Source organism: Tachyglossus aculeatus, chromosome 20, assembly GCF_015852505.1.
Source record: "Tachyglossus aculeatus isolate mTacAcu1 chromosome 20, mTacAcu1.pri, whole genome shotgun sequence".
Lineage (NCBI taxonomy): Eukaryota > Metazoa > Chordata > Mammalia > Monotremata > Tachyglossidae > Tachyglossus > Tachyglossus aculeatus.
In genome coordinates, this window is record NC_052085.1 from 12,759,240 (window position 1) to 12,780,318 (window position 21,079).

The following is a 21,079-nucleotide window of genomic DNA, read 5'->3' on the forward strand; positions in this document are numbered from 1 at the left end:
TACCTTGGAATGCTACGATCCTAAACTTTCTGAACCAATTTTCTTATCTTTGGGAGTCATTTCTAGCCTTCCTACTTAAGAGTTTATTGGGGGGGGGGGGGTGATTTAAGCAAGAATGCACCTTAAATAATATTGAGAGCACAGGCCTGAAAAAGTAGAAACCCTGCTCTTGTCGGGGATATCTAATACCTTGAGTAAACAACCTCTTTTAGACGTTGTTTCCCAATCCTGTCAGTATTTGGGAAGCATTTTGAAATTACATGTAGTCTGTATTCCTATGAAAAATATATAACTTTGGAAAAGTGGCATGTTTTCAACTGCCATGGGTCCTTTTGAAGTTCCCAAGAGGCACTTTTAAAAGCCTACTACTATCCTTGATGGCTACTAAAAAAGTTGGCTGTAATACCCCCATGTTTTCTTTCCAAAGTTCTTTCTTTAAAAACAAGTTTAGTTTTAAATGCTACCCGCTCTAGGCAGATGGCATTATTTCAAATGCAAGCTTCACTTTAGAGCTCTTCCGTTTCTCACTGCTTATGCAGCCCCTTGGTCAAAGCCTATAAATACATGGAGGCGCATTACCTTGGGACTGAATACCTTGAATACTCCAAGAAAGCCAGACTTCGTTCAACCTGAGGTGAGCTTGTTAAATATATCCACCCTCCATAAGGCCATTCATAGGGGTAACCAAAGGCGTGTCATAACTAACTCACTTTTCCTCAATTGGGTCCCTGGGCACCTGCTTTGAAAGTCAACTATCGTTCTGACAAGAGACATAAACACAGTTCACTCTGGCCGCTCTGTATCTATTTTGTGTTACCCTCAGGAATACTGCCCCCAAATAGCTCAGCAGGCAGGATTCCGCTGTAATCAATCACTTTACTATCTTTTGTTTTCAATCTAGACAAGCTCGAGGTGGTGAAATACAGGTTTTCGCAACCGAGTTTATGCTACAGATGAGCACCACGGTCAAAATGAATTATTCTTAATCAGTAAAGTTCCCCAGCTTTTGAGGTGGTTTGGAAACTAAAGGACCTTCAGTCTTCTCAAGCCAGGTAGTGCAGTATCATTCCCATGTTATCATTCATATGTTGCCAACTTGTACTTCCCAAGTGCTTAGTTCAGTGCTCTGCACACAGTAAGCGCTCAATAAATACAATTGATGATGATGATGTGCATAACTAATGAACTGATAGCTTACCCTAGTGCCCCTTCAACTGATAGGCACCAAAAGCACATAAATGCGACAGTGCCAACATGAACTGAGATATGTCTAATGGAATTGAACCCACAGCTTGAATTTAGGGCACTTAAAAGGGTTAGTTTTAGTGGCAGTTGCAGAGATGTAGCTTCTGGTGGCCACAAGATGCAATCATACCATGCCACTAATTTTTCATTCGCCCTATGCAAAGATCAAGCTCTCAGAACTTTTTTAAGGACCATATGAAACTAGTAACTGGGCAAGAAAAATCCACTTTAACTCTTCCCATTGCAGTGATTCTTTCCTGTTACTTTTTTATGTGTAGTTTGTTTTGTTGATTTGGTGTCTGGCACATGAGTTTGTCCTTAATCCAATTAATAGTGGAACTAGGGTAGAGTGACATTGTAATAACTCTATTGCAATAACTCTACCTATGTAGTTACATAGGTAATAAAGATTTGAATTTTTACAATATATTTTTAAACCTTTCTTGAGTGCTGATTTTTTTAGTTGTCACTAGATAGTTAAGGGGCTGTTGACAAGCTGGATCTTCTATTAAGGACTTCTCCATTATGTTTTGGACTATCGGCAGGACACTGGAATGTAGTATTTTATGACATTCCGAAAAATTGGACCTCCTCCTACAAAAAGCTGTAGGACAGTGTTAACTTGGTTAACTTCCTCTACAACTTTGTTCTTCAGGGCGACAAAGGCTACAGAGTTTACAGTCCAGGAAATGGACTAAGTAGCCATAGGAAATGCCAAAATGCACAATTACAACAGGAACTTTACAATATTGTAGTTCATTAATTTGCCACTTTGACTAACTCCTGAGCAATATTAATAGCAAGGTGCACCCTTCAGCTGATACATGTCCCTTTGACATTTCAGTAAGACAAAAAGGGGCTATTTTCAAGTAATGAACTAGTTCTGATAAAGCAATCAGCTAAACACCTTCAGCCCCTGAAGCCATAATCTGACTCGGGGTACATGCAAGGTATGCATTCTCCCAAGAAAGCCTTTTTTGAGCACCCTGTTGCAACTTCTAGCAATCTTTTCTTAGTAGTTTGAGAGTATTCTTGGAGTGCCTTCCAGTCTCAATACCCAGGGGTTATATTAAATGCCCGATCACCTGCCTCTTTTCACCTTCTCACCTACCGACTCGTGGCAGGGTGTGGGGAGTAGGGTAGACACATATATTGCTCCTCTTCTCTTCACGGTATCTCGACAGCAAGAATGTCTTGGGCTCCCGCTGAACAGGTGAGAGATCATGCCCTTTAAGTAAAAGTCAAACCTGTCCGTGCCCTGGGACCCAGGTTTGGAGGCAATGATGTAGCAGATTTCACAGAATTTGCACTTATGCCAAAACCCTAATGTAACCAATAGAGCTTTTCTTGTCCTGGTTATGACGACCAAAATGAATTAGAGAGCCTGTTGCTCCATTCTGAGTTTTCTGGGTAAAATATGATCTGAGCAAGAATATTAATAGCCTCCTTAAAGTCATTTAGTTTTAGAGTTAACTCTGAAATATCGTTTTTCCAATTTTAATAAAAACCTGATAGATTATCTTTTTTCCCCTATCTATAATCTATCAATGTCAGTCTCCCCCTGTACATCAGAAGGTCCTTTGAAGAACACACATCTACCACATCTGTTTTTGTTCTTTCCCAAGTGCTTAGTACAGTGCTCTGCACACGGTAATTGATTGACCAAGAAGTTGTTACCGCAAAATGCTTGGCTGGAAAAGGTCCGACTGCACTATTGTTTGTACTTTAGTCTCCAGAAACATTATGTAAATTAAAATACTGGCTACCTACCGCCTAGATTGAGTCTATGTATCCAACACACCTGTTCAGGATCTGGGATAAAACAATACCAAAACTTGGGATGTTTACTTTCACATAGGAATTTTTTTTAACTATGTCTCTCTAGATGTTCTGCCAATTTGGAGTTTGACCAGAGGTTCCTAAGCCAATTTTTTTAAAAACAATTAGAGGGATTTACAGTCAGTAAAATGATATTTCTTTCAGGTCGGTCATGCTTATAGCCTTTTATTTCTGAGGACTGTCTATAAAGAAACATTCTAAATTCATCTCCACATGGGTGCTTCAGCCATGATCCCGAGGTCCATCTATTACAGCACCTTGGTCAAGCAGTTCATCTTTCACATTACCAAAGAGGCTTTATTATGCTTCCCACTTTCATATGCAAAAAGTCATTTTAACCGTTTAGCACTAGTTGTAAGTATACTTCCTTAAGGGAAAATATTTCTGTTGACAGTCCCCTCTTAATATTACAGCTAGATTTTAATTATTTCATCTGTCAGGAAAATAACATGCAAGAGATCCTCCGGGGACAGGGGAGAATATCAGGGACCAACGTACTTTGTCATTGGTTCGTCTCCATTCCTCCTCCAAGGCATTTATTAAAAAGTAGTAAAGTGGAGTTTAAAAGAACGGCAGCATAAACACATTAAAAGAAATTAAGTCGTGTATATCTTGGAACTGCAGATTTGTAGACCTCCAATACTTTCCCTGAAAGAGGCCTTCATTATGGCTTTAAACTATTTGTCTGTAGTCAAATGAGAACTGTCTTCATAATGCGCCATGAAGGAAATCATGAACAAAATGGCATCTGAAAATGAAATTCTGTAGTAACAGAATTTCTGAGGCCATTGGGCAAAACAGTAAGTTCAGTTTCAGGACCGTAACATTTCCATATCCAGAACCTCTCAGAGTACATAGGTAGAGACTTAGCTATATTTTAGAAAGCTGTGGAATAGGGAACTTTTGAGAGCGGGTGTCCCAATCTGTATCAAACATTTAGTACTATCTGCATTTTACTTTAGCGTCTGCTTCAGCAGGTAGATTATAAACTCCTTGAGGGCAGGTACCTAGACCACTATATTGTAACTCTCCCAAGCGCTTAAAGTAGGAGCTCAATCTTGTGCAAATTTCCTACACAGATATGACTAGCTGTGTATTACTTTATATAATAGGACAGTAATCTAAACCAGTATATCACTGGGGCACCTAATGATAATCACTCTATGTGACTAAACTAGGTTTTTAATCTTAACTGAAATGAGCCTTTTTTCCATCTGAAATTTCTGAATCAGGTAAGTTTAGAAATGTGTGCTGAAGTTGGTACAGTCTATGAAGTGCCCACATTTCCAAATGTCGCTGTATAATCTGCAGTATTTACCGAACACTTACCGTGTGCGGCACATTGTATTAAGTGCTTGGAAGAGTACAATACAGCAGAGTCGATGGATACATTCCCTGCCCACAATGAGCTCAATCCAAAGGACCACATTTGGCCTTTGTACAGAATGACTATACGGCAAACTTTATTACTACACAGGTCACATCCTTCAAGGTTTCTAGCAAAAAAAAAAAAAGGGCAAAACCAAAAATTAAAAAGCTCCCAAACCAGCGATTTACCTGTTGCACCTTTACTGTACTGAAATTTATAAACTCTCTTTAAATGATTTCTCAACCCCATGCTCAGGCTTTAAAAAAAAAATCCCGAGTTTGATCTTTACAAAGTTTAGTATTACATGTAACTGTGATTTCTGTGTTCCTTTCCTTTAAATGGGTAGAAATTAGTTACATGTGGGTGAATGCAACTGTTTTTCAGGACTCAGAAATTTACAAATACAAGCAGAAGTAAATTTTAAACTTCCAAGAAAAAAAATTAAGAATTCGTAGCTATGGAACACAAATTGAAAGGAAAGAAAAATGGTTCAACTTTGATACCAGCTCAGGAACAGCTGTGCCTAGTGTAACATTTGGTTTTGTGATATATCGATATCAAATCCCAAATTTTGCAGTGGACTGCCACGCAACCGTAGATACACCCAATGAAATGATCACACATCCCATTTTATAGCTGGGAATCCTACAAGTTTTCTATTGTGCCCTCGGCGTGTTAAAAATACTCTCTTCTGTCTGGAAGTCGTTGAGATAGAAAATGTGGCTGTGATCCCACACGACCAAGGATCCGCATGTAGGGCAAAGCATTAATGTCTACTGGTTCACGCAATACTTTCCATGAACAGCGCAAATCAAAAGAAAGATCCCTTTTTAAAAGATACCCCAATTCTTTCTGGAGCAGAGAACTGGTTGGGTTCTCTGGTCGGGTTGGGGCAACTAGTAGTAAAAAAAAAATCTTTATAATGCTGTTTTAAATCTTGGGGAATAATTCCTGGCAAAGGGAGCTCTCGGGAGCTGAGAATTGTTTTAAAAATAGAGGAATGCACTCCAATACAAAGCCACACTATCCTTTTTCTAAAACACCAAATTGCCCTCCTTGCCAGCTACTTATATTTACACACCCAAGGCTATCACCTAAGTACCTGGGGTGTCATCCAGATGGCACATGGCTGGGGATTTGTTGGCTGTGGTGAGGGGGAGAAAGGAGGTTTAAGAAGCAGAACTATTTACAGTGCAGTGGCACGGCACGCTCATAAATCGGTGATTCCTAAGGGCTGCACTGGGCAGTCCTGCCCTGAAAAACAAAGACCTGTTAGGGTTGACCTGACCCTCTCCCTGGCTCATAAATAATAACGGTAATGCTGTCCTATAGCCTCTTCCAGCTTATAAGACATCACTGAAATTATTCCTGCTTAAGCTGTGAAAACAGCATTTGTGCTCGTCCATCAAATTAGCATCTCATCTACAGGGAACCCCTGCTGTTTAACGCTTCGTAGTTCACATCGTCATTGTACAGTTTGCAGCATGAGTGAGCTGTAGGCTGCTGAATGGTGAGGAATTCACTCCTGTTGTAACACCAGGCTACTTTGTCGTCGTTACCAGGTCGGCATCTCCTTTTGGGGTGCCTTAAAAAAGGTGACCGACAGGGAAACGTGGTATCGGTCACAGCAAGAACTCTGCCCAGGTTGTTTGCCTTGCTGTGTGGCCTTGACCAAGTCACTTAACTTCTCTGCGCCTCAGTTTCCTCATATTTAAAACGGGGACTCAATGACCACTCTCCCTCCTTCTTGAACTGTGAGCCTTAGTGCTCGACACATAGTAAGCGCTTTACAAATACCACCGTTTGCCGTGGTGTGGTTCACAGCAAGTCCCTCAAGTGTAACCCCTGTGAACACAAATAACTTTTTTTTTTTGCATGAAAAGATGGATCACCGTCGGATCGTTCTTTTATCCACGTCTCTTGCTGTTTGGCTCACTCTCCTGGACGTTCAAAAAGGCAAAAAAAGGACAGGTCAAGTTTAAGTGAGAAGATTCGATTTTCACTTTTTAAAATGAATCCAGACCTGAGAGTTGGAAGCCAGGTTGTTTGGGAACTCTTGAAAGATGAGATATACAATGGTAGCACACCTTTATCAATTTTTTTTTTATAGTGAGACTTGAACATTAAGTCATTACAATGGGCGTTTTCAATTTAAGTAAACGAACATATCTTAACTCCTTTCTTGTCTGCCAAAGTCACAGTGACTTTCTGCCCTGCTGGGACCCACACAAACTTGAACTAGACTGGAATGTCGTGCTCTGACAGAGTCTTACTGAGGTTAAGCCAAACAGGCAATTTGGAAAAGAGTTCTGATTTCTGGTCTGGGTTTAAAAAAGTATTCTTATACCTGAAAGAGCGAACACCTACCTACCACAAGAATTTCCACGTGCTCACGCACATACATAAAAAACAAAAAATCAGGCACAGTGGTAGGGTTTTTTTTAATAGTTATATTTCAAACACATATACAGTAAATCAAGGAGTCTCTGTTTATCTGTCCACAGCAATCGGAATACTGAGTGCCAGCATTTGTTGGTTTTATTCACACCGGCTTTACAGTGTTATTTTTGCTTGCTAACTTTTGGTATCGGTTTCCCTTGGGTAATAGGCCAATCTTCACGGTTACTATGGAGTTAGCTCCATAGAAACGATACCCCAAATTCTCCTGAGGCATAACCTTGAGGCTCTCGTTAACTGTAGAGAGAGCGCTTTAGGCACAAGGGAAACGTATGCCCCGAGAGAATATGCTCAGTGAAATCACCACCTTTTCCACCCCGAAGTAATCTCACCTTCGGTTCTAGCTTTCTTTACTCCAGCGGATTCCGCCTCTTCAAAGGATCTCTTTCGGTTGGCCCCAACACTACCGTGATGGGCAAATGCATTTGGCTGAACCCCATTTAAGGTGCCGTTACTATAGAAACGATTCAGGTGACAGTTCTGGAGGTTCAAGAGAAACTGTGCACAATCTTGGAAACCCTGGGCATGTGCAATGTCGGCTGCGGTCAGGCCACTGGCATTTCTTAAGCTGCACGATACAAAGACACTGAATTACATTCCATTAGCCGTCTTAGCTGGCTGCTGTTTCTGCTGCTTTAACTGACTAACTAACTGAAGGTGATATGAGAGAGAGAATATAAAATTTACAGCAAATTTCTGTTAAAGAATTAGTCAATCTTAGGGTTTTTTTAAAGCTAACTCCACTGCTATAAATATATATATATACATATATATATGTATATCTGGCTTCTAAGCCAGATTTAGGAGACAATGTATTTTTTTTTTAATAAACTAGGCTAAGCTCCTTTAAAAATACCTTCCTATTTAAACTTCCTTTTGTATATTAGTCTGAAGAGTCTGTACTTTAGGTTAACTTCAGACTACACCGAAACCTGCTTGAATTCTAGCATCTTCCTCCAATTCTTACTTTAATATTCCAATGCTTTATCCTGAGCAAAAAAAGTTAATTATGTAATCAAAACAAACTTAACAGGTACAGATAAATTGTCCATGGCATTCACATTACAATTGCTAGTTTTAATTTCAAAAGTGCAGTAGGCTCGCTAATAAGCCTTGGTTAGCCCTGCTTAATGCAGATTTTATTTAATGTACGTGACACAACTAAATGGAAAGGTGGAGTGAGATCTTGTCAAAGAAGGGTATTTAAATTTAAGACCGATCATGTCACTTGGACGACTTGACAGAGTAAGGCAAATAAGACTTTTAATATGTCATTTCTTGGAGCACTGGCAGTAATCCTAGCCCTGAAAATGATGTGAGTATTCAGTAACTACTTGTGATGATGAGGGTTAGAAGCTAGCCCTATATTCTTGCTAAAGAGTATTTCCTTTTAAAATCCTTTTTACTTCCTGGAGAGAGCCTGTCCGTACTGAGTAAAAGAATGGGAAAAAAAAAAAAATCCCTCAAACTCAGAGAAGTAGCGATAGAAGAAAAATGAAGACCTAAAATAAAATACCATATCATTTTTAAATGGGTCAACTCGATTTTTGCTTAAATTTCTCTGTCGATCAAGTAGCTGAATAAAATGAGGAAGAATTTAGGGGTCAAAACTATTCCGTGTAGAAGCTTCCCTGGAAGACAAGAAAACTTTGTTCGGTAAATAAACCTGTAAGAAAGCAAAAGATTCAGTTAGCTACAGACTGGGGGGAGTTGAACTGTTGATAAGAGAAAATGCTTATTTTCAAGTGAACTTCATTCAGTCTACTGCCTGCAATATAACAGAAAGGATAAGACAATGAAAGCAATAAAAGAGCTACAGCTTGGAGTATTTTGAGCAACAGATTCTAAAAACCCCTTGCCCAAGGCAACTCCCTAGGGAATCACAGTTGCAATAATACATGAGAAGGAGAAGCCTCTTGAGGTTAATCATTCAGAACCCACGGTTTTAGGAGATATTCTTCAATTACATAGAAGACCACGAGCTGGCATTTACGCTGCTCATCTTTTCCTCCGCAAAAATCTCAACGTCAGAAATTTACTTGTGTTTTATCCATCTACATATATATGTAGATATATACACACACATTTAAATCTGTATAAAGAGCAATAATATCTGCAAATGTCACAAGTAATCGTAGCTTCTAAGGAAGTGCACCCTAGAACAAAGACCAGGTGATAAAGAGCTATATTACTCATCTAGTCATTTTTTTTAAAGTAACATAGAGAAGACAAACCTAGCTTGGTTCAATTTGAAAAAGGCAGAGAGTGCAAGGGGAAAAAATATGATCTGCCAAATTCTAGAGTACAGCTCTAGGCAATCAAATCTTCATGTATTTACAAGTTATGCTTGATATAATGATGGGGAAATTCCATTCACTAGGTATATTAGTTGGATGGTCTTTCTCTCCTAATCAACCACAGTAATGTCTTGTTTGGGATATGGGTTGGATCAGGTCTGGGACGGGAACTCAGAACTAGAAAAATCATGAGAGCTTTGATCTGAGACTTCAGAGATATCTTTAATTGGCAAGGGGCATGAACTGAGTCCAACCTGATTAACTCCTATCAACCCCAGCACTTAGAACAGTGTCTGGCACATAGTAAGTGCTTAACAAATACCATAAAAAAAAAAGTGTTCGCTAAGAAAAGTCACCCAATCTGAGCTCTTACTCCCAACTCTCCCAAGCACTTAGTACAGTGCTCTGCACACAGTAAACCCTCAATAAATACCATTGATACCACTTTTTTCCAGTCCAGAATACACTGACAAAATCCAGGACAGAAATCAACGGGAGAAGTTTTCCTTAAAAGGTACTGTAAGCATAGTTCCACTGAACTCAGCGTGAAACAATGGGTGGTCAAGCTTCTGAATCCTTCCCAAATTATCTCCATTTTATTCATTCTAACCTAACCAAACTACCTGTTAGGAAAATTCAAGGCAATCAAGCTATGCATGTATGCTTTAGGGATCAGGAAAATATTTTGGTTTTTGTTTTTTGTTTTTTAAAAAAAGGTCATCTTTTTCTATTTGTAGAATGAAGTCATCAAGATACTGACAGTTTCCATTAGGGAAGTACTGCAAGCATATGTGATGGCAGCAAAACTGAACTTGAACATCAAAACATGCAGTTTTTACTCTAGTGCTTCAAGAGTCAGAATCCCTCTCTAATCAATGATACTTAGGATACTTAACTTTGCGTCCAGTGCCCAAAAGCCATCTCAGTATGTCAACAGAAAGTCTAGATGAAATGTGGGATCAGTCATCTCTTTAACAAGTTTTTTAAAAAAAATCCTACACACATGGTGCACTTTCATAAATTTGAGATTGTAAAGCATCTGTGACTAGATTTCAAGCTCCCTGAGAGAAAGACCTTCCCTTTAATATATGTTGCAAGAAAGCCATTAAATGGATAGATTAGAAATGGCCTCTCTGGTTCTGAACAAAGAATAAAAACACTCCACCTCATATACTTCAAAATTTCTCTAGGCTAATGGGGATTCTGCCGTAAATGAAATGGAAAAGCAACTAATCAAGGCACATAAGCAAAATGCAGCTGAATTGCCCTGCCAAGATTAAAGAATGTGGATGCTGTGAATTGGGTGATCTTTGAAGGCTCTATGCGCTGTTCTGTTTGGGGAAAGTTTTTTTTATCCAGTATATATTTCTAAAATCAGTTCAACGAGAGAAGCCTGGAGGAGGAAAGGGGAAGGCTGTCAGCCTGGTTGCCTTAAAATGCCCTTCCAAATAAATGTAAATATAGGTCAATTAACCAACATTCTCAAGGCATGTCACTAATGTTGTACTAAATTAGCATCACTGTGTTTCTCTAAAGGCTTTCTTTTTGGTCAAGGAGCAGGATCAAATGAGATCTAGTAACTTTAAGAAGCTGAATAAAGACAAAGAATTAAACAGGTAGCTAGAATCTTAATCATTCTTACTTTTTTGGACCATTTGTCGAACAGGGTATGCTAACAAGAAAAAGATGAGTGCCAAAATGATTTACAGGTAAAAATTTCAAAAGTCTTTTAAGTCTATCAGGTCAGAGTCTGACCCAAGGAGGGTGGGGAAAAAGGCAAAGTATAGCTAAAAATGCTTCCGGAAAAACTCTGTGGTAAGGTAGAATTCACTTGGAAAAGGATCTCAAGGAAAAAATTGTTCTTCTATTCTCGTATGCAGTATATTAATCTTGCTTAGTTTGAACATTTGCCACCTAAAAGCAGTTTAACGTTTCATGGTGCATAATTTATTCCTATAATAATTATTGAAAAAATGAAATAATACGATTGGGGCCAACAAAAGTAGCCACCGGTTATTTTTCTTGGTTATTTAATGAATCACCAGTTAATTATGAAAGACTTTCCTATGCAGAATGAAAAGGACCTGACCTCTGGTGTGTGAATATTTGTCTTAATTCAGAGCTGGAGACTTTCAATGATCCGCTTCCTCAGTGCCATTTCTACCTTCTAGGGCTGCTAATTTTCACGGCAAGAGACTTCAGAACTTTTGGGGGTAAAAAAAAAAATCACTGGATTTTTAGGGTTTTCTTCAGTTCGTAGCTCCATCCTTTTTTGATTGCTGTATCTTGTCATTCTTACCATCGAGTTTAGGTGAAGAGTACCTTAACACTCCAAGTAAAACTGCTGTAGTCTATTTCTAAGGCAAGTGAATAAATCGACTACTCCGGGGGCCTTTAATATAGAATGAGTCGGCAAGATCATCTACTCCTCTTCACTATCTTGAGAGAAGCCTCAAACCTCCCACTGGGTTCTGTCCAGGGTTAAAAAATGAAAAAAGCTTGAGTGTTCTTCCGTTCTTTCCTCTGTCAAACTTGAACTCAGTAAATACACGGTGTACATGACGCGGGGTCTCAATTCACATCCTTCATTCCAGTCACGTCAGGCATCTTCGGGCACAGGTGTTTGGAGAGGAGTAACAGCAGCTGGTTTGATGCTTCAGGGCAGTGACTTTGATACCCAGACACCAGGTGAGCAGGTGTTGAAAGCCAAGATGAGTGGTGAACTTGATTTTATTTTTCCAGATACTGTAGGCCCCACTTCTCTCCGACCAGAGGAAAATGCTTATGGAATGGCCTACACCCAAAGTGGCTTTTCCTTTGCTAAAAATTCGAAGATGGCTATGGTATCATCTTTATCCACTCTCAGAATATTTGACTAAGACTAGCAGGGCCCCTTAAATTCCACTACTTTTAATGAGTTTGTGTAAACAGATGGCAAGACATGAAACTGATGACACTATCCCTTTCACTAACTATGGATCACAAAGAGATGCTTTGACACTTGTTCTTCTAAAAGGCCCTTGCATTACATTATCTGCAGTGAAGATTAATAAAAAAGACTTTCTGAGAAGAATTTACTTGACCAGATGATCTCAACGTTTTCTTGCTTAAGATGGGGGAAAAACTAAGTGACTGAAAATAGTACTTTAAGAAGAACCTGTTGACTGTATCTTTGGCAAGTTCTCCATACATTTTCCACTTAGAGTGTCACACCAAGTATTTGAGGGAAGGGTACAAAGGGTCTTTTATGAAAAGAAAACCCCATGATTTTTTTTTTAATGTAGAAACAATGATAAAATCCATCAGGAACTCCTGAAACTAAATTTAGAAACACCTTCCATACGTTCTCTTTGTATTAATGCCATGTGACAATGTAAGATAATAAACCACAATTTTGCATATCAATGTAATACTTCTGTTAAAAAATACTGATCTCAACTTATCTATTGTTAGTTTACAAATACAGGTAGATACCATAAATTAGGGTAAGCAAAGCATGCAAATCTAAAAGAGTCTATATCTGAATTCCTAGATTAGCAATTAAACCAATCACCGCAACAAATACCTCAACAGTATGCCTTGTGTGCAGAAAGGAAGCGATACTGAACATTCAATGCCACAACTGTAAGGTTTTCGGAGAAGCACCTGTGGCAGTTTCAGCAGTTTCTATATGGAATGCTCCCCCTTTCTAGGATTACTTGAAAAAATCAAGTCAATTCGAATTACGTAGCTGGAAAACATTGACACGTGTAGTTTTTACAGTTTCAGAATCTTCTGTTTGATTTAAAACGGGCAATGGTTCATTAACAGGAAACTTATATCACAAGGGATCACATATTTGCAGGCAACAATTCGATAAATACATACACATACATAAAGTGCAGTAGCATATTATTCACTGCAGTCAGGCCAGTATCATGTGACCACCTTAACGAGATAAGGCGCCTAAGGCCTTTCATTACTTTAAATTATCCGCAGCGAGAAGCCAAATTTCATTCTTTCAATATTTCGATAAAAAGTTACCAGTATGGACTAAAAACCATCAGTCAACTCACGATTCTGGTTACTTTAAAATTTGGTATGCTGTATCTCAAATACATTAGTAACTATGCCTAGATAAAAATAAGCAAATATACGGAATCAATCAAAAAGGAAAAAGGATCAGAACATTATTATACGTCCATTAAGTACAGAGACAAAACACAACTTTCTAGAAGCATTTGGCAGACTGACCTAAAATTTCTTCAATAAAATCAGTTATAAAAATATGTGTAATACAGGTTAACCCTTTGGTATCCTCATTCACAAACTGGGAAATAACTCCCAAGGTTTGTTCTTCAGAGAACAGCGTTTAAGAAGAAACTACTTTGAAGTATTTCTCCCTAAAGATAAAGGAGTTGATGCCAGGTTTTCATTTTGGGTTCGGGATACCGGAATTATGAGTGGGCTTTGCACTGCAACAGCATGGAGTCAAATTATGGATGATCTTCAGCATGACGCGGGTTATGCTCTTATCGAGAGTAAAAAAAAATAACATGATAATCACATCTCTGTGGCAGGTGTCGAAGAATAGGCACATAAAGGAATGCACACTTTTTAAGTCTGGTGTTTCAAAGGAGAGTTCGACTGCATCTGAGCAAAAATGTCATTGTACCATCTGGCCCAGATATCCCAGTCTTGACTATTAAGAGGTTTTTCCAAGGAATACTCCCATGGACTGTCTGATCTTAAGGAAAACACTCCTTAGGGGCTCCTTACACTTTAGTTTTATCTTTTATAAACATGGCAAGAGAAAGCTGAGGAAGTGTTTGTTCTGCAAGCAGAGAAAAAAAGGGATCAATGAAGAAAGATTTAAGTTTGCAGCTAGGTACTGGCAGTCAAAAATAACGTTCCTGCTACCGACATGATACACAGAAGACACAGTATTTAAATACAGTGACCATAACAAAAGCCAGAAAGAAATCATTTACTGCACTCCAAAGAGGAGAAATCACAAGAGATAATCGCTAAACTCTCTAACACTGACCAAGTCTATCGGGGCTTTTTAAATTTAGAGATGAAATGACGACTATTGATAGAAGTGCGCTTGATCTCAATGAAGAAATAAACATTTTGCTTCAGGAAGTATAAAAAAAAATCCATTCTCAAAAACTTTTGTCCTGATTAAAAATGAAAGGTGTATCCAATTTGGGAAAAGAGATTTCACGGCTCCTTTCGACTCATTCAATTTATCTATTCTCAACCATCGCCTCACTGTATCTTATACAGGAAACGAAGTCTATCGTTAAAGACGACTACGGCCATTTCAAAGATGAATCCAGTCAGGGGACTTTTCCTGACATTAATTTCAGAATGAGTTGTAAAGAACATTTGCTTCCTTGTAACGGATGAAACCTTGAATTTCAAATATGAGCCACTTGTCTCCTTTCAGAAGCCACATTTTAACTGAAAACTGGCTCATTTTTTTAAACCCAAGGATCCAAACAATTCTTCCAAGCAGAAGAACAAGAGTTCTATTTATAGACAAAAGCTGCAGGGTTTTTTCCACAACTGCTATAGAACAAAACAAAATCTATTTTAAATTTAGAAACAGTGAGACTAACCCAGGTATTCCCAAATTTCTTTTTTCCATAGAGAAAAGTTACCTTCATAAGCGGGGGGGGTGGAGACCAGCAATGGATGGACAGCATTAGCTCGTAGAAGCAAACAAGAATGCTGCTCACTGTGGCCTTTTAAATGGTATTAGCAAATTCTATTATGAACTGGGATGCAGTAGTCTGATCCAAGCGGGAAGAAAATATCATACCACTTCAGTGTAAGACTAATATCCTAAGGGAATGATTGTTTTAGTCTTAAAAAAGAATAGCCACTTTGCTAAAGAATGACAGAATGATTTGTGCTGAAAGAGTTCACGGGAAGGGCTCTTGGGTCGAGCTCCTAATGTGGATCGGGTCTCCTAAGCAAGATGCAAATGGTGGAAATACAGTTCAGGGCAGATGGAGGTTTCATGCCCCTGAATCAGAACACAAGTTGGCAGGAAGCAGCAGTCCATTTTTATTCCTTTTCACATCCCCGTTTGAAGTTCAGATGTCTGTGTTTCTCTGTCTAGACTGCAGAGTGGAACCAGAGAAGATTTCTGCCACTTGCTTAAAGGACTCCCGGACAAACTAGTTCTTTCCTGGACCTCTAAGAAGTCACCAAATACCGTGGCCCTCTATGCTAACAGTACTACTAGTTTTATTATATAAAAAGGTGGCCAAAACATTCATTTTCTGCACCAGTAGGTGCAACAGACATGGTCCTTTAAAGCCAACCTTTTCCTTATAATCACATGATCCTTAGATCAAAGTATAATCTTAGCATTGTCTTTCTAAAATCCCCAAATACTGTCAGACATCAAGGGGTTCTCTGTATACATCTACACCCACCTAAAGTAATAAGACAAGATGGGATTGATGAATTTTAAGATTCGAAACTGTCTCTAAAAGCAGAAAATTAAGAACTGCATACTAGTGTGCACACGCGTTAGATGTGATATCAACCGTCTGAAGACTCTGAATAGGAAGAGTTGGTGAGACCTGAAATGATCATTACGGTCACCACAAATGGGGAGAAAAGAGGAGGAATACACATATTTAGCTTACCCATAAACGATCGGTATTGGACTGTGTGTTTTTACACTAGATGGAAAAAAAAAATACTCGGCTCAAAGTCATTGTAAAAACGATCCTAAAGGGGAGAAATGAAAACTTGGCACCAACTCCTAGTTAAGAAAACTAATAAAGTCACATCATACACTAAAAACTTAATTTGATTGTAGAGTAGCCGGACATGCTACAACACTGGGGAAATATGTGAAAATAGTCTGTTCAGAAGCAATCGAGAGTTACCTACTTTGATGGCTAGTAAACAATACTTCATGGACATGGACATTTTTAGAGAAGAACTGTCAAGCAAAACGGAAGAATTTGAGAATATAATGAAAAATAATGGAGTGGAGGTAGTCGAAATCTTTACTCTCCACTATTTCATACTAAGGAAAATATTAAGTTAAATAATTCACCTTCTCCTGAAGTAACACAATATTACTACTGATAGAGAGATCAATGAGCAGCAAAAAGGATATTTTGCATATTTTAACTCTGGAAACTGTATTGCCCATGAAGAATAAAATCAGGCAACCATTATTTCAACTCTCTTCGGTATTAACAGATCTCAAATTATGAAACCCATACTGTTGGCATCACAATCAATGCTCTTCTATTTTCTTCCTTGCACTTAGTACAGTGCTCTGCACAATGCAAGCATTTAAATGTTGTTACTAATAACAGATTTCAAGGGGTAAATTTTAAAAGAAAAGCATACAGAAACCCCCAAATGACAAAATTTTCCTTTCCAGTTATTGGAGAAAAAAAATCTTTTTTGAGTTAGAACCCCAGCAGATTTTAAACTTAGTACAAAATTTAACTACAGGTCAATTAAGAGAGCTATCAAGATGCCAAGCACAATTTACTTTTGGCAAACTAAAATATTTCCCTCCTCCCAAAGAATCCAAAATTAATTTTTGGTTAGGTGTCTCATTTAGAATACATATTTTTCTTAAGAAAAAAAAAAGTTAACCAAGGGAAATCACCATAGTGCAGGGTCTCGAGGGAGTGGCTCTTAAACTGAGGCCAAGCCCAATCAGATTGTGATGGTGGTGGTGGGAGGAAAAGAGACAGTTGAGGGCCCTGTAACCAAGGACAGAATTGTAAATAAAATACTGTGATTAAGAGCAGACATATCCATTGAAATTGAGGGCAAAAAAAAGTACTTACTGAATCAATGGTGGCATCATTTACTAGAAACAAGAATGACTTTTTTTGGAACAGAGGATTAACTCATCCATTCAAAGTCAATTAAATGTCCTTATAAACTTAAAAAAAACAATAAAATTTATTTCCCTTAACTTGAAAGTATAACAGCCTAATTCTTAATGACTTTCAAGTGACAGAATTGTTCGTTAAACACTTTTTAATATCTTAGCATAGTCTCATTACAGATTTCCCATTCCTGCCCACATATGAGGATTGAGTAAAAAATAACTGCAGCATGGCTGCAGAATTGCAGAATTTCTTGTTCAATGCTCAATGTTTAAGCATTGTAAAAATAAAGTTTTGAGATTCTAGTATAAAGTCACCTAGGAATGAGCAGACAATAGTGTTCTTCTACACCTTACTAATTTAAGTTGCTTCACTTTTTGGACAGTACTTTTGGAAAATCTGCTCTTAAAGCAGATAATTGTTTCAGACAAAACTAAATAGTAAAATGGAAACCAAAGGGTTAAACAAAGTTAGTTGTATATGGCTTTTACTTCACTTAATCTCAATGTTCACATTTCAGATTAGGATATAACAGTTTTAAAACCATTTTTACTAGGTAAAAATAATTCATTAAATAGAAAACAAAACCAAGAGCTGACCGTTATTTCTGCTGCTTTATGCAAGAGCTTATAGTCAACTGCATCCATTTTGTTAATACTGTAAATTGGAGAACTACAAAAAAAATTTGGTTTTTTTTACAGTAAACCTTAAAAGTTAATACAAACAGTATATCAGAATCAAACTCCACTGAATTCAAGATTAAATGTGCTTCAAAGTCATAAAGTGTTTCTTGTGCAATTTAAAACAGATTGGTACAAAAATATATTCTTAGAGAATTACGATAAAGTGTATTCTACTGTGAATAGGTTACATGTATAGTGAGCTCCATTCTCCCAAAAGTTGAAAACTAAAAGATATCGGCTATATAATCAATAAAAAAAATCACCTCTGGGCAATGATAAAGATACTAGGGAGAGAGTGAAGCTAAGTGACATGCTCAATAGCAGTCACTGGTGGAGCTGAATAAAAGAGGTGAATCTGTTGGCTTGCGCTCAAAAATCCACTAGAATATGAGATCTCCTTTCCCCAACCCACGCTAAGATTAAATTCAGAAGGAAAAAATTTGTATTCCTAAACTTCTAGAAAATAGAACGAAAAAAAAATAAATCCTAACATAAAATGTCCATTTCGATAATTCTGCCCGTCCTTACTCCACTGCTAAAAATAAGTCAAAAACCACTTACTCGATTTGAGCCCCGTTAGCCACGAGGGCACTTATGGAATCCATGCTACCAGAACGTGCTGCTTTGTGAATAGGAGTTTCCCCCTCACAATCCTGCAAGAACAGAACAGGCATTTTACCAGGAACACAGCTTAAAATGCTTCGCTCTTTAATAAAAATGCTTCGCTCTTTAATAACTGCGTTATCTCGAGTGCCGCTCTGTGCCAAGTACTGCACTAAGGGCTGTTGGTGGACCCAAAGTAATGGGGTTGGACCAGTCCCTGTCCCACCTGGGGCTGACGGGCTAAGCAAGAGGGAAGACAGGTATGCGATCCCCATTTTACAGATGAAGAAACCGAGGCCCGGAGAAGTTCAGCGACTTGCCCCAGGTCACACAGCAGGGAAAAGTGGCAGAGCTGGGATTAGAACCAAAGGTCGTTTGACTCCCGGGCTTGTGTTCTTTCCATTAATAATAATAATAATGGCATTTATTAAGTGCTTACTAGGTGCAAAGCACTGTTCTAAGCGCTGGAGAGGTTACAAGGTGATCAGGTTGTCCCACGGGGGGGCTCACAGTCTTCATCCCCATTTGACAGATGAGGTAACTGAGGCACAGAGAAGTTAATAATAATAATAATGACGGCATTTATTAAGCGCTTACTATGTGCAAAGCACCGTTCTAAGCGCTGGGGAGGTTACAAGGTGACTTAAGTTAATAATAATAATAATGGCATTTATTAAGCGCTTACTATGTGCAAAGCACTGTTCTAAGCGCCGGGGAGGTTACAAGGTGACTTGCCCAAAGGTCACACAGCTAACTGGCGGAGCCGGGATTTGAACCCATGACCTCTGACTCCAAAGCCCGGGCTCTTTCCCGTTGAGCCACGCTGCTTCTCATTAGGCCTCGCCGCTTCTTTCGGCTACGGGTTTTGAAAAGTAAACGGGAAACGGTGGTGCCCGGAGTTCGGTGAGACAATCCTCCCCTCCCCGCACGCCCGTTTTCAGGATTTTCTTGGCCTCAGAGAAGCTAAGACACTTTCATTGCTTCTTCTGCCCACACCGCAAGCAGCAGCTTTCCTGGAAAGCTCCTTGGGACACTGAAGGCCCTAAGGGAAAGAAGTGGATCAATGGTAATTACACCAGTGCCTACAGTAAAGACTACTGCCCCAGGACGGAGGAAACTCCCTGGCAAGCTATCAATAGAAACCAGCTGCTCCTAAAGGAGAGGACATGAAGGGCTTTCTGGGTTTCTCTTTCGTACTGCACCCTCCCCACTGCGCTCTGTGCAGGGTAAGCGCTTAATAAATACGACCGAGTCAATCGCCTGGTTATCTGCATTTTTAATTATCTGTGCTATTGCTCTCAATCAATCATATTTATTGAGCGCTTACTGTGTGCAGAGCACTGTGCTAAGCGCTTGGGAAGTACAAGTTGAGAAGCAGCGTGGCTCAATGGAAACAGCACGGGCTTTGGAGTCAGGGGTCGTGGGTTTGAATCCCGGCTCTGCTACCTGTCTGCTGTGTGACCTTGGGCAAGTCACTTGACTTCTCAGAGTCTCAGTTACCTCAACTGTAAAATGGGGATGATGACCGTGAGCCCCGCGCGGGACAGCCTGATCACCTTGTATCCCCCCAGCGCTTAGAACAGTGCTTTGCACATAGTAAGCGCTTAACAAATGCCATTATTATTATTACAAGTTGGCAATACGTAGAGACAGTCCCTACCCAACAGTGGGTTCTCAATCAATATGGATACTGTTAAAACTAGAGAAGCAGCATAGCTCAGTGGAAAAGAGCACGGACTTTGGAGTCAGAGGTCATGGGTTCAAATCCCGGCTCTGCCGATTGTCAGCTGTGTGACTTTGGGCAAGTCACTTAACTTCTCTATGGCCTCAGTTACCTCATCTGTGAGCCCCCCGTGGGACAACCTGATTATCTTGTAACCCCCCCAGTGCTTAGAACAGTGCTTTGCACATAGTAAGTGCTTAATAAATGCCATCATCATCATCATTATTATTATTATTGAGTAGAGAACTGTAAAATGACTTTATCCATTTTGGAGTTGGTTTGTGTTTTAAGTTTGGTTAAAAATGGGGTTTAAATTCCACAACTTTCCGGATGGATTTTTAGTCCCCTTTGGGGACGATTCCCTGGAAAATGGAATAGGGAAAAGAACAGGTAGTGAGGGGGAGAGGATGCTAAGAAACAGGGTGGTGGCAGTATTTAGATAGAGGCCGCTTCAGCTAGTACTTTCCTACAAAACGAAACCTTGAGTACGTATTATTAAGCAGCCAATTCAGAACAGAGTTACAGAGAACTCAGCAAATACACACACAACCTGGGTATCTTGGGTTTGACCCCATAAACAAAAAAAAGCTGACACTAAACGCTCCCCACAAAAAAAAAATCTCTACTTTGTTAGTGAACAACCTGACAGTTGCATTTACACTTAGTTGAGTATGGGCCTCTTCTGTGTGGTGGTACTAGAATCTGAAAAACCCCACCCAAACTAACATCTTCACTTACCAAATGCTCAAATCTATCAATCAGTGGTATTTATCAAGCACGTGTGTGCAGAGCACTGCACTAAGTACTTGGGAGAATAGAATACAAGAGTTCATTCATTCAGTCGTATTTGAGCACTTAGTGTGTGCAGAGCACTGTACAAAGCGCTTGGGAAATACAAGTTGGCAACACATAGTGACGGTCCCTACCCAACAGCGGGCTCAAAGTCTAGAAGGGGGAGACGGACGACAAAACAAAACATATTAACAAAATAAAATACATAG

At 39.1% G+C, this 21,079-nt stretch overlaps 1 protein-coding gene across 3 annotated transcripts in view; it reads right to left on the reverse strand.

The window, feature by feature from the left end:
* The window catches only part of ANKRD10 (ankyrin repeat domain 10), a 48,676-nt gene that overhangs the window by 10,563 nt on the left and 17,034 nt on the right, over positions 1-21,079 (reverse strand). The window contains exons 3-5 of one of the 3 annotated variants that reach the window (XM_038761614.1): positions 18,314-18,405; positions 8,503-8,576; positions 7,270-7,504 (exon numbers count right to left, since the gene is read on the reverse strand). In XM_038761614.1, the coding sequence (XP_038617542.1) occupies positions 7,365-7,504; positions 8,503-8,576; positions 18,314-18,405 (306 nt within the window). In that variant the 3' untranslated portion in view covers positions 7,270-7,364. Of the gene's footprint in view, positions 1-7,242; positions 7,505-8,502; positions 8,577-16,840; positions 16,938-18,313; positions 18,406-21,079 lie in introns of those variants that run through there. The other 2 variants (XM_038761613.1, XM_038761612.1) reach the window with 2 other exon arrangements.